The following is a 14,575-nucleotide window of genomic DNA, read 5'->3' on the forward strand; positions in this document are numbered from 1 at the left end:
CATCAGGGAACTTCTCTCTCCATAGTTAGCTCTGTATTACATTGTTGTTATATTTTACCCGGAATTACTGAAAGTTTTACTTAAAAGAGATCCTGATTAGCTCTGTTTACCTGTTTCCAGAGCTGAAAGCTTCAGTTCTAGAGTATCTGTTTGATTTTTCTTAAAAATACATTCCAGTATATTTCTCTGGTGAAAGTCTCTACCCTGTTATCTATTCTCCCATCATTTCCTTATTTTCTTGAATATAGTAAAAGTATTTTATAGCCTTTATTGGTAGCTCTGATGCCTACATCACCTGGGGGTTTGCATCCTTTGTCTAATGCTCCTTATTCTCATGTTATCTGTCATATAGTCTGGACATGTTGCATGTCTAGAAATTCTTTATTACATGGCAGACATTGCAAATGAAAAATCCATGTTATCTTCCGTGAGAGCTTTTCTACCTTCCCGTTAGGCAGACAGTGTGAGGGACTGATCATGTCACTCCAATCAGGCGCTGAGGTGGATCAGGACTAAAGTGCCTTTTTTCTTAAAACAGCTTTGAGGTATACTTGGCAAAATAATTTTCACACGTTTAAAGTGTACAGCTTAATACGTTTTGACATAAGAATATCCCCAAGAAACCATGACCACACTCAAGACAGTGAACATACCCATCACCCACAAAGCTTCTCTCCTGCTTTTTGTTGTCCCTCCCTCCCTCCCCGTCTCTTCCCCTGGGAACCATTGATCTGCTTTCTATCACAACATATTGGTTTGCATTTTCAAGATCCTTATATGAATGGATTCATGCATTATCTACTCTATGTTGTCTGACTTCTTTCATTCAGTGTAATTATTTTGAGAATCATCTGTGTTGCTGTATTAATAGCTTATTTGTCTTATTGTAGAGTATTGTTTAGTGCTGAGTTATTACTGAAGTGTTTAATGTGAGCAGTGTTTGTATAGACCATCATTTCTTTCTGCATTTACTTCTTGATGGATGCATGGGTTATTTACAACTTGAGCTGTTATAAATAAAATAGCAGTGAATATTTGGTTACAAGTCTTTGTATGGACATATGAGTTTCCTTTCTAAAGCACCAGATGAGGAATGTCTGGGTTATATGATACATAGGTGTTTACCTTTTTAAAAGAATCTGTTAAAGACTTTTCTAAAATGGTTGTACTATTGTAAATTCCTCGTGGTGTGTATCAGTTTTGGTTGCTCTACTTCCTTGCCAGCACCTTGTAAGGTCAGTCTTTCTAATCGTATTCTTTCTAGTATGTATGTGAACTAGTATCTTACTGTGGCTTTTAAAAGTATTTCTCTAATGACTAATGACATCTTTAATCAGCATCTTTTCATATGCTTATTATCCATCTGGATATCTTTACTGAAGTGTGTTTTCTGGCCTCATTCATTCATTCAGGTGTTTGAATTATTATTGAATTTTGAGACCTCTTTATTCTGGATCAGATACAAAGAGAGACCTTTATCAGATTTATGATCTGCAAATAGCTTCTGTCTATGGCTTGTCTTTTCATTTGCTTAGCAGTGTTTAGAAGAGCTTTGAAGAGTCTTCATGTTGACAAAGTTCACTCTATCAGTTTCTTTTTAAAATAGATGATACTTTTGGTGTCATAGCAAAGAAATATTTGCCAAACCCAAGGCCGTAAAGCTTAAGCCTATGCTTGTTCTCCTAGCTGTTTTATAGTTTTAGATTTCCTATTAAGATCTATGATCCATTTTGAGGTAAATTTTGTATATTTTGTGAGGTGTGGATCAAAGTTCATTTTTTTTTGTGTATTACTATCTAATTGTTCCAGCACTACATGTTGAAAAGACCCTTTCTCCACAGCATCCTTTTTGAGAATCAATTGTCTGTATAAGTGTTGGTTTAGTTCTGAACATTCTATTGTGTTCCATTATTCTATTTTCCTGTTTTACACCAACACCATAATTTCTGATTACTGTAGCTTTATAAAATAAAGTCTGAAAATCAGATAGTGCAAGTCTTCCAACTTTGTTTTTCTTGTTCAAAGTTGTTTTGGATATTTGGATCCTTTGAATTTTTATATGAATTTTAGAATAAGTTTTTAAATTCCTTACATCCTGTTCTGCCAAAATTCCACCCATGTCTTTGGCCGTCTCCAAAGCCACATTTTCTGAAGAAGTCTCTCTACATCCCAGGTGAAAGGAATTTCACTTTTGTCTGTGCTCAAATCACATTTGATAATATTTGATTACATTTAATCATATTTGGCTATATGTACTTGTCTGATCTTTCCAGCCATATAGTAAATCTCAAAAGATTAGGAATCTTGACTTGGTTCCCTCTGTGTGCTGAGAAACTAGTTCTATGCTTTGCAGGAGTGAGCCCTGCAGTAAGAGGTATCTGCAGCACACATCTATCTCATTGCTTGAATATTGTCAAGGAATTCTGCAGATTTAGAATTGTTTATTGATTGTTGTCTCCAAGACGGCTCAGTCTTTTTTATTTCTATTGCTACTGCTGCAGTTTCAAAGAACAATGGACTAATTATTTTCCAAATATCAAATCATACTCTAATTGTGTTGTCACGCAAGTTATGTGCTGCTGTGTCTTAACAACCTGCTTAGTGTTCACAGGCTCCTTCACTCATGGAACATTTGGGAGAATGTCATATCCTTAGAGATAGCAATGCTGACTTTGGCGACCTGAGCAGCAGTATCTGAACTCACTCCTGCTGTTTTTCCAGTGTCCCCTCTAGCCCTCCTCCAGCCCTCCATGGGGGGCCCTGCAGTTCTGCCCTAGGAAAGCCTGTTGCTTCTCAGGAAGACTTCCCTATGAAACATAATCATGTCCTTCTTGTGGGGACATTCAGTCCAGAGACCTGAAAGCAGGGGAAAATGTTTAGCCTGCTTTTGGTAGAACCTAAATTCTTCCATATTTGTTAGAAGCAATTTCAATGAGGAAACTGTTTTGGCATCTAACAAATCAGCATAAATGACTGATGAGGAAGATCAGCTTCCCCATTCCACTCAGTCATCATGTTGATGTGACACTCACATTGGCAAACATTTTCTCCTATGAGCAACGTAAAGTTCCAGACGTTATGAATGGCTTTTTGTTTTTATTTCTTAGACTTTCCACATTCATTGTGTCTCATGAGATTATATGAATCCTGCTTATTGTCAGCCCAGCACTAAACTTTTTAAAAGGATCACGTGTTTAAAAGGCTAGTGGGCAATTTTTTAGAAGACAGAAATCCTTAGATTTTGGTCCTAGAGTTGAATCTTGGTTAGTGGTGAATGAAAATTCCCGTTAAAATTTTAAATTCAGTGATATAAAGTCTTAAAAATAGTTAAATATTAGTCAATTTCATTAAACACTATAAGAGTTATTTACCTTTAAGCCTGTTTCTGGGGCAATTTTGCAATGATTCCCTCCCTTTATCGATTCCCTCTTTATCAGAATCCTTGAGAGGCCCCTGTCATCATTGTCACTATCGTCATCATCATCATCATGGAACTGATTCTTCTGGATGATTCTAGGAAAATAAAGAGATGGATGGGATTATGAGTAGGACAGTGTGTGCATATAGAATAAGAACAGCTGTCAGACATTAGATGCAAGATACCCATTTCATTTAGAGAAGAATGTGGTCATGAAATCCTGATGTGGTGAATGAAGGAAGCGGTGGGAGCAGGATAGTCAATGGAAAGGAGGAGGAAGTGAGTGAAGTTGAGAGCATAGGTCCTTGGTTAGTTGATCAGCACATTGGTGAGAATGAGAGGAGTGTGATGGCAGAATCATGTCCCTCCCCGGCCACAGGGTAGCCACCTGTGACATGTTACTGTACATGGCAAAAGGGTTGACAGATATTTTAGGATAAAAATCTTAGAGGATTTCTGTCTCCTAAATTGTCTATTAGTTAGCCTTTTAAACCCATGATATATTATTAAAGATTAGTGCAGGGGCACAAATAAAAAGGATTCATATAATCTCACCAGACATACTGAATGTAGAAAGGATAAGGAAGAAAAACAAAAAGGCACTTATAAGTGCCTTGAACCATAAATTGCTCATGAGAGAAAATGTTACACAAGGTGAATATCACAGCCACATACATACTGACTGAGTGGGATGGGACAAGGGGATCCTGAGATGAGACAATAGGGTGAGTAGCCCGGATTGTCCAGGTGGGCCCAATGTAATCACAGGTGTCCTTAAAATGGAGGATATTTCCCAGCTGAGTTTAAAATCAGAGGGAGGTGTAGCGATGGAGCAATGTTCAGAAAGGCTGCTGACCATGAAAATGGAGGAAGTTGAGGGGCACAAGCTATGGAAGGTGGGTGACCTCTGTAAACTGGGGGAAAAAAAAAGGAAACATTCTCTTCTAGACCCTCTAGAAGGAAGGAACCCTGCTGGTACCTTGAATTTAGCCCAATGAGAACTGTGTTGGATCTCTGACCTACACAGCCATAAGCTGAAAATTCTGTGCTAGTTTAAGCTATTAAGCTTATGGGAATTTGTTACAGTGGTAATAGGAAAATAACATAGTGAGCGGTAGTGTAAGGGATTAAAGGTGTAGGATCGCGTGTGGAGAGAATTCTGACATTTACACCTAAAAAACAACCAGGTGAAGTGGGAAGGTGATTTAAGGAAGACCAACCTGGCAGGGCTGTCAAGCAGACTGGAGCGAGCGAAGCCTTGGAGTTAGAGGAATCAATTAAACCTCTACAAGGAAAATAAGAAATAAAATGTAACAGGGCTTCAGTGTTAGTAGATGTAGGAATGGAAATGGGTAGAGAGATATAAACATTATTTTGAAATTAGCTACAGGTTTGATGACTGCATGTTTGGGAGAGTTAGCCGATGTGTGGATTGAATGCATCCCCTCAAAATCCATCTGTCGATACCTCATCTCCCAGGGTGATGGTACAGGGAGGCGGGGCCTTTGGGAGGTGATTAGTAGGATAAAATGAGGTCATGAGAGTAGAGCCCTCATGAATGGTATTAGTGTTCTTATACAGGGCCCCAATGTGCTTGCTTCTCTCTCCTCTCTGGGCCATGAAGATAGTGGGAAGACAGCCATCTTCGAGCTGGCAATCCTCTCCCAGATACATTGACCTTGAAAGCCTCAGCCTCCAAACCGTAAGGAATATGCTGGTTGTTTAAGCCACCCGACCCACGGTAATTTGTTACAGAATCCCAGACTGACGAAGACAGTGGAGAATGCCACTGCGTTTGGCACTGATTGCCTGGAGAATGCTGAAACCCAGGGAAGTGGGCAGCACAGACGTTTACTCATTTAATCCTGCCAACACTGTAGGGGATAGAGTCAACATATTCCTCGCTATTTAAAAGGTAAGGAAAAAGAGGCACAAATAATAACAATGACAACGACAACAACAACAACAACAACAACAATTTGTCCAAGATTCACACAGAACTCCCTGGAGGGAGAGTGAGAATTAATACTTATGCAGGCTGGCCCCAGAGCCCCTGCTCATAACTAATAAGTCAGATCACCTTGCTTATTGGGATCAGTTTTTTCAACTGTGATATGAGTGTACTGTGTCCAGTAACTTATAATTTCAAAATACCTCACTGTAAGGGAATCATTAGTTGCAGGCATTACAAACCACAGAAAGCTAGACATACAAAAATAACTTGTTAGGGCAAGATAACCAATAATGTTTTTAAATATTATACCTGCTGACCCTTTGCAATAAAGTGTTTATTTATAATTCTGTCTGGCTACAGAATAACATCATAATCCTGCATGTGGCTGGTGGCTCCCGTGTTGGACAGCACGGGTCTAGAGAATTTAAATAACTTGCCCAGCCTTGCCCAGGAAGCTCGTGGTGGGATCAGAACTATAGTCTGGGACTGTTCCTTCCTATCCAACAAGTCCCTCATGGAAGTTTAGAAGCTTCTCCTTTGGTGCCCAGATGTCTATCCGTACTTATGACATCTTGTCAGGTGCCCCGGCCTGCTCCTGAACATCAGCCAGAACCCACTTCTGCTCTTTTTTGGCGAGGTAATACCTTCTAGCAACTTTCATTACCTTCTTGGCATCAGTTCTTACCTGGAAGGGTAGTGGCTAGAGATGGAAATGTGTCCACATGACAGGTTTTTCAAAAATATAGTAGGAGTGGTCAAGAGAAGAAAACCTCAGGAATACGAGTGGAAGCATGTCATTTAATATACCAAATGCGTACTTTCAATGTATGTTTGTGTTTCCGAGTCCAGGCTTGTTCTACTCGTGTATTACAGGCCAACACATCAGGAGACAAGGATTTGGGGCAAGAAAGAGCGGCTTAAATTTGTAAAGCCAGCGGAGAAGATGGTAGACCAATGTCCTGGAGAACCATCATCCCAAATCTGAATTCAGGCTCTTATATTAAAAAGGGGAAGCGGGAATGCTTGGTTGTTGCAAACTTGGTGTATGAATTCTTTGTTGTTAGAATCCTTTGTTCTTGCAGCTCTTCACCTGGGTCAGATCCGTGTAAACCTCCAACAAGCAAATGTTATTTTCTATTCTGTATCTTGTTATCTTTATACGAATGGAAAAGTGTTAATATCCTTCAAAGTCAGAGCCTTGAGAATAGGGTCTCCTGTATATTTCAGGATCTAGGCTACATTGTTTCACAAAAGGTGCAGAAACAACAAGACTAAGCCTAGGACACAGGGCACAGGGTTAAAGTCAAAGGAACAGATCTAATATGGAGTCAGATTTCTTCTTTCCTATTTCAGTAGTGCCATGGGGAAGGCACTTTGGGCAGCTTTCTGTAGGGTCCTGGAGGCTTTCTCTCTCAGCCTCTGTGCACCTCTATTGAAAACCGGTCATCGCTATTGGCCTGCTGGAAAACCACTCCGCCTGTTTTGCCCTGAAGTTGTGTTCTGTTTATAACTCATCTCTACTCCTTGGAAAACAACTCAATAAAGACTCAGTTGGTTTTCCACCAGCCCTGGGCAGGGGTGAGGGATAGCATGTTATTATTTTATAAAAAAATATATAAAAGAAGTTTTAAAACAACACTGGACACATAGGAGAGAGACAAACAATGCTTCCTGGCTTAAATCAAAAGTGATGACTCAGTGAGTCTATGGCTGCTGTATTTGCTGAGCTAGTTACTCCTTTGCTCCATTACACATTTATTTTAACTGAAAAAGAAATATATGCATATGGATAAAAAAATTCAAACAGAGCAAAAAATACTCAAGTGAAAGAAGTTTTCCCTCATCCTCTGTTCTTACACGCCTCCCTGGAGATGCCAATGTTTACAATCCTTTGTGTGCTTTTCCAGATATGCTATGCACGTTCCCACCAATGTATGTAAATTCCTTTAAAGTTTTACTTATTTTTAACTTAAAGGGACTTAAATCCTCAAGTGGCTTCTGCCACAGTAATAGAAAAGAAGAAATCTGACTCCATATTAGATCTGTTCCTTTGACTTTAACCCTGTGCTCTGTCTCCTAGGCTTCATCTTGCTTGTAAAACAATGTTGCCTAGAGCCTAAAATATACAGGAGAGCCTATTCGGAAGGCTCTGACCTTTAAGGGTATTTAACACTTTTCCAATCATATAAAGATAACAAGTTGCAGAATAGAAAATAACGTTTGTTTTGTTGGAGGTTTACAGGGATCTGACCCAGGGAGATAGCTGCAAGAACAAAGGATTCTAACAAGAAGGAATTCCTACACCAAGAAGTTTGCAAAAACCAAGCACATAGGAAAGCAGCCTGAATTCTGACTTGTGGAGATGGTTTTCTAGGACATTAGTTTGTCATCTAGGTCTACAGAAACTTGCTATTCCATGCCCCAACACTTGGTCTCCCAACTTACTGGCCTGTCCTGCACTGAGGAGAATGAATTTGGACTCAATAACACTTCTACCTACCTAGCAAGCTGGGTACTGGGACTGAGGGCAGCTCTCCCACACACAGGGGCCTAAGGTGAGCCCTTGATTATTCCCAGAGGTTGGGGTGTGGTTTACCCAGGAGGGATGGGGACTATACACCAACACTCAGGCAGTCTGCTCCTTCTGGGGCTCTGACATTTTACCTCCCGCTCCCTGCCAGCCCAACACTTGGGACAGTGGAGCTAAGGCAGAGATCGTGCCTGCCTGTTTCCCAGCGTGTAAAAGGGGAATATGTACTCTTCCCAAGGTAGTTCTGAGAAACAACACCTGCGGGTGCTTGGTTCCCGGAGCAACAGTAAACCTAGCTCCTTGTGGGGGCAACGGGTGTGATACCCGTAGGGTTTCTGCAGAGACCTTAGCTGGAGGGCTGGGCCAGGGACGTAAAATATGAGCTGTGGGCAATGACGGGTTAGAGAAGGGTGTATAACTGCTGCCTCCTTCGGGATGCCCCAAGAGGTAAAACGCTTTCTCCCCATCTCTGCTACTCCCCTCCCAATTCCAGATAACTGCCTTCTCTCTGCTCCTCCTGTCCATGTGTCTCCCTCCACTTTTCCCCTCCTCCCCTCCTCCTCCCCTCTTCTCCCTCCCTCGGTTCCCCTTCTCTCTCAGGACCCAGAGCAGATCGATGGCCCTCCTGCGCATGCGCAGTCGCTGCCAGCTGGACCGCGGTTTGGAAGCTCCAGCTCCGAGCCGGGGATCGGCCCCAATGGCTTCTCAGCTCTGTCGCCCTGTAGGCCTTTGGCTCCTGCCTGGGGCCGGGGCCTCTGGCTGTGGAAGTGCAAGGTGAGGGGATATCGGGAAAGGGGTGAGGCGGCTGCGGGAGGGCGGTCGGCGTGTCACAGCCCCCCAGGGCGCCAGTCAGCGTATGTTCAGCTGGATTGCTCGGGCCAGGCCCCTCTGCCCGCGCCACCTGCCCTGGCGCACCGGCCACAGCTGCCCAGGGCCAGGTGTGCCCCTGCCGCCTCTTGACCCAGCCGGGCTCCCCTCAGTCCGCGGCTGGCGTCCCCTTCCCCTCTCCCTCCCTCGAGTCCTCTCCTCCCGGGCTTCCTCTCCTTGGCCGCCGACCCGTCCCCACCACTGGGCGGGCTGTGTCCCGGGCGGGCGGGGTCTGCACACCCGGACGGGGCGGGCGGCTTGGGCTGGGGCTGGGGCTGGCCTCCGAGCGGGGCTGCAGCCCGCGTCCCCCACCCCGCTCTCCCTGCCCCGCGACCCCGGGGCTGCCTTCCTCTCCCTTTCCCGATCCCTGAGGTCAAGATTAGCGGCGTGGGCGCTGCTCCCTGGGCTGAGAGCCCGCGGCTGTAACGCCCAGCTTCTCCTGGTGGAGTCGGGAAAATGGAGCAGCAGTGCTGAGGGAGCTTCTGTCTCCTTGATCAGTATTTCTGCCCCAGGTAAGTACCTTGAACTCTTTCAGGTGTTATGATGGCGGTGCTTGTTGATGTAACGTGTTTTTATACTGAGAGGAATTACAGTGGTGAAAGCAGGGCTTTGTTCAGTTAAAAATGAGCTGAAGGCATGAGGCTGTCTCATCCTCCATCCTTCACTCTCCCAGGGTGAAACGTGAGACCGTTGATCTTAAAAAGATACTTATAGTCCCTAACTAGTCCAGCCCACCTATTGTGTGTTAACAGGAACAGCACAACCCGAGGCGTTGGAGACCCAGTGACACTGCACTCCTAAAGAGCTCCTGGCAAAATCTGGTTTGTTTTGTTTTGTTTTGTTTTTCTTTGTTTTTCTTAAATTGTGGGACAGACTAGTAGTATAGAGGGAAAAATAATTGGCAAGAAGGATTTTTTCATATAACAGCTTTATTGTGATATTGTTCACACACCATGAAGTCCACCCACTTAAATGTTACAATTCAGCAGCTTTTAGCATATTCACATTTGTGCAACCATTATTATTCCAGAACGTTTTCATCACATCAGAAAGACCAGTTGAAATGCATGACCTATCCACCCCTTCCCAGTGGTGGTTCTAAAGAAGTTTCTTGGCTGTTCCTGACCATAAATTAACTTGTTACATTCCATGAAATATCTAGGAGGAATTCTAATCAGAATTGCAATGAATCTGTCTATCAAAGCAGGAAGAATTAATGTCTTTATGGCATAAACTTCTTCTACACATGAATATATCTGGGACCCTATCTTTTCATCTATCCAGAGCCATGCCTATGGGAAATCCTCATTAATTCTTGGGTTTGTGAATGATGAGGCTCAATACATCATTAGATGCAACTGTAGCCTTTCACTGAAGAGAAAAGTAACCTCGTAGAAGCCAAGTGATTCTCTGATGGTTAGAATGAGTGACCGCCAGTGCTGGAGTGTTCGAGTGGACTTGGTGCTTGCAGAGTTCTCCACCACCTACAGCTAAGGGGATTACCGTGTTCTTTTACTTTTTTTCTTATGGCGTTGCTTTTATTTTTACTTATTATATAAAATTATTTTTTATTGAAGTGTAGTCAGTTTACCATGTTAGTTTCAGATGTACAGCAGAGATTCAGTTATAAACTTATGCATATGTTTATAAATGTTTTTCAGATTGTTTTTAGTACAACTCATTACAAGTAATTGAAAATAGTACCCTGTGCTATATAGTAGGTCCTTGTCATTTATTTTATATTTATTAATGTGTATCTGTTAATCCTCCCTTTCCTGCCTGCTAACAAAAGTTTGCTTTCTATGTCCATGAGTCTATTTCTAGCAGCACCATTTTTGCTAGCAATATATGCTGGTTGGCTGTTTTCTGTTTCAGTAATTCCATCTTATGTGTGGGCGTTTTTCTTCTGGTGGGCCTGTGTGTGGTGTGCACACGTGATAATAGAGATCTGTATTTGGGAGGACTCCAGGCCTTGTGTAGTCCCTCGTATGGAGCGCCCACTGAACTGATGCTTGAACTTGGAAGAAAACAGTAAAATTTGGAATTTCCACCATGGTTGAGACTTCCAGGTTTCTATAACCTGTTTAGCCCACCTAAATTTTGGCTGCACCCATACTGGATAATTTGGTGGAACTTCATGCTATGGTGGTATAGAGACAGGGCCTTGTATGCTTCTTCTCTTTCCTTTTTCTAACAGTCATTCTCCTGGGCCTTCCAGGTACTCCCCCAGAAGGGCCCAGGGCTGGCTTGGTGCTGCACTTAGGCAATATTTGTTATTAAGTCCCTTTCCTCATCTCTTCTGAGCCTCCATTTCCTTCTCTGCACAATGAGAGCTTAGACTAGATAAGTGCTTTTCAGTTTCTTTTAAAGCCATGTTTCCTTTGAGAAACAGAAAATGCAAATCTCTCCTCCCATCCCAACCCTTTAGATTTTGACACGTCCTCCAAGGAGTCACATAGCTCTTTGTGGTAAATTGATGTGATTGTGATTCCACGTGGCACAGAAAAGACTCTTCAGAGATTGATTGCAGGGAGAGGGCAGGAAAGGGGCAGTAAGTCACACTTTCTTGTGTGAGCACTGGAGCAAAGGCTTGGGTTTAAATACGGTGTCTGATGTGGCATCTCTCTAATCTTGCACAATGTGATAAACCTCTATCCCTAGTTTCTTAATGTGTCAAGTTGGGGTGGTAATATTTTAAGGCTTTTGTGAAACATTATACACATAAGCCATTTGTGTCTCTGTAGATACAAGACCTGCTAGAGAGTCGGAATTTCTTTAAAAATACATATATATTGTCCACAGCACTCTGTCTGTGTGTATTTTGAAGTTCCTGGAGGGTGAGGGTTGAGTGTAATATCCATTGTGGGACAGGTGGCCCATGGGTCTGTGTGCCTCAGATTTCCCCCTCCTCCCCAGTCCTCTTCCTCTCAGTCCAGGATGAAGTTCCCTAGTAGATTTACACAGAGGTCTTGTGGAAATGGCCCTTCATTTTATTGTTTCACCAAGAAGGGCTGCCATCATGATCTCTGTGGCCAGGTTTTGGTGACCTGAAGGCTATGCAATTGGGGATTTCTATTTAATAAAAAGAAAAAAAATTACAAATACAAAATTAGACCTAGGTTGGTGGCAGGGGCTTTTGAAAGTGGGGACCATTAGCTTTGTTAGCTTCAGGTGCAGTGGCCTCTGGCCACAAGGACACATCCTCATGCTCTGAAGTTGGAGGGACCAGTGGGTTCAGTGGGAGTATTTACTGAGTGCATCTCATGGGCTGCGCATTGTCTTAATTGTACTGTGTGTTCCTTATTTGAGACAGTGAGCTCATTTAAACACAATAGCCTCTTTAAAATATTAGACTTTTTATTTTTAGATGTAATGTAGATTCCCATGTAGTTGTAAGAGATAATATGGAGAGGGCCTATGGACTCTTTGCCCAATTTTCTTTAATGGTTCCATCTTGCAAAGTTGGGGTACTATTCATTCGTGACTCACTAATCCTTTTAGGTTTGTGTTATTGCCCTCATTTCTATTTATGAATAAACTGGTGTTTAGAGAAGCACACAGGTCTGCCCAGGTCAACCACGTGGTTAGTGTAGATTTGGGTGGAATGTGGGCTTGGCATTTCCAAGCAATACCATTATGATGGTCTGTGGCAGGGAGCAGCATTCATTTTGCTTGTTTATTCATTCATTCAACAAACATTTATTGAATAAACTCTGTGGTTCAGATGCTTTCATAGGGTTATCTGATTCTTCAGCAGTATGGAGAATCAGGTAATATTTTCTTTTTTTTTTTTAATATGAGAAAAATATCTCTGAGAGGTTATAAACTCCCCAAAGGAAAAATAGCTCATAAATGAGGGATAGTACACTTGTACAGTTCCTTCTTCTTATGCAGGTGGTACCCTAGGCATTTTACATCTGCATAATTCCGTAATCCAGATATATTCTTGTAAGGCAAGGAGTTTTTTTTTAATTGAATTATAGTCAAGTTTACAATGTTGTGTCAATTGCAAGGTGGGTTTTTTTTTTTGAATTTTGAATTGAGAAAATATTTTTTGAGGGGGTTAATTAAGTTTATTTATTTGTTTCATTGTTCTAAAATGAGGTACTGAGGATTGAGCCTAGGTCCTTGAACATGCTAAGCACATGATCTACCACTGAACTGTACCCTCCTCCCCAAAGCAAGTTTTCTTACCCATTATTCTGCACCTTAGGAGTTCAAATAAATTGGAGTTGAAATCCAGATATTTTGATCCTACTATGGTTCTTTGCATTATATCCTGCTGAGGGGTGGGGAAGCAGTTCCTTTATTCATTCCTTTATTCAGCAGTTTTGAGCACCGACTGCATCAGGGCCTGCCTAGGTGGTTGGAAAAAGAAAACAAGAAATGACCCTTTTCTGCAGGGGATGGAAGCCTAGACCAAAAGCTGGGCAATGTGATCTGAGCTTCAGTAGCCATGTGCAGACGCTGAGGACAAACTTATCCACGATTTGCTTGGACTTCCCTTGCCTTCTGGCTGGTGCACACCAGGTCGCTGCAACCCAGTGAGGCCCGCAGCCCACAGCACAGTATGTACATCGATTTACCCTCCCTTCTCGGCAGGGACTGCAACATGAGCGCCCTTGACTACGTGCAGTGTGCTGAGGACCACCAGACTCTCCCCGTTGTCGTCCAACCCGTGGGGATCATCTTAGAGAATTTCTTTTGCATCTATAATGGAATCTCCTTGGTGAGCCAAATCAGCCCATGCGGCTCCCAGTGGGCACTCTGTATCTACTATAGGTATCACTATGTGCCCGAGAATGGATGGAGTGACTCCCAGACCCACCGCAATGTCGTGGGCCTTGTCACCATTACCAACTGCCTCTTGGCCAAGACCTTCTAGAAGCTCCATGCACAGAGGAGCTGTATGGCACCACACGCTATGACTCTCAGCTCTTTGTCTTTGTGCTGTATGGGGAGGTGGCCGAGCAGCCGCGCACCGACGTGGCCTTCAATCTACGAGGACTGCAGGGTGGTGGAGAAGAGGATTGACGACTTCACTGAGTCACTCTTCATCTTGCCCAAGTCCAAGTGGCTGGATGGGGCCCCCGAAAATTCTGGGGAGAAGACCCCCCTCCTCTACATCCTATTTGAGTAGGAGGACATCGTGGGACTGGACACAGACAGCAGGCAAGTCAACCTGAAGGCCGGGCCACCCTGGCTGTGTGAAAGATTGCTTCCCTACATCCAGAATGGGATCAGCAAGGAGGAGGGCTGTCTTGTAGCCAAGGCGGGAAGGAGGTGCAGCCCGCCGGTTTTCAGACATTTAAAAGTAAATCTGCTTTTGTTTCAGAGAGATACTTTTAGGGTTAGTGTGGACACTTACTCCCCCTTTTCAGCCAGGAAACTTGGTGGGACCCCTGGAGTTGCTGTCCAATAGAGTAGCCACAGCCACTGATGTTAGGAGTGCTGGGGAGGAGGCTGGTCTGAGCTGAGATGTGCTGTAGGTCAAATGCACATCAGACGCTGAAACTTGTCTAGTAAAAAGAATATAAACTATCTTGTTACTTTCTATATTGATTACATGTCAAAATGATAGTATTTTACATACAGTAGAATAAGTAAGGTCTGTTCTTAAAATCAGTTACTTGTTTTTTTTTTTTTTTTTACATTTTAAACGTGGCAACTGGGAAACATTATTTACATGACTCTCATTTCATTCCTGTTGGACAGCCTGTCCTGGGACAGTTTCATCCCTTCGCTTATAGATGAGACTCTGATTCCCGAGACGCAGAACGAGGTGCTGGTTGAGCTCGGGGTGGAG

General features: G+C 43.0%; 1 protein-coding gene across 1 annotated transcript in view; it reads left to right on the top strand.

Annotated features, from left to right (window-relative positions):
• Positions 1–5,739: 5,739 nt before the first annotated feature.
• The window catches only part of LOC140687012 (trafficking protein particle complex subunit 9-like), a 233,014-nt gene continuing 224,178 nt past the window's right edge, over positions 5,740–14,575 (top strand). Inside the window, exons 1-2 of the mRNA XM_072942156.1 lie at positions 5,740–6,009; positions 8,396–8,676. Of these exons, the coding sequence (XP_072798257.1) occupies positions 5,937–6,009; positions 8,396–8,676 (354 nt within the window). The 5' untranslated portion in view covers positions 5,740–5,936. The remainder of the gene's footprint in view (positions 6,010–8,395; positions 8,677–14,575) is intronic.

This window comes from Vicugna pacos, chromosome 18, assembly GCF_048564905.1.
Source record: "Vicugna pacos chromosome 18, VicPac4, whole genome shotgun sequence".
Lineage (NCBI taxonomy): Eukaryota > Metazoa > Chordata > Mammalia > Artiodactyla > Camelidae > Vicugna > Vicugna pacos.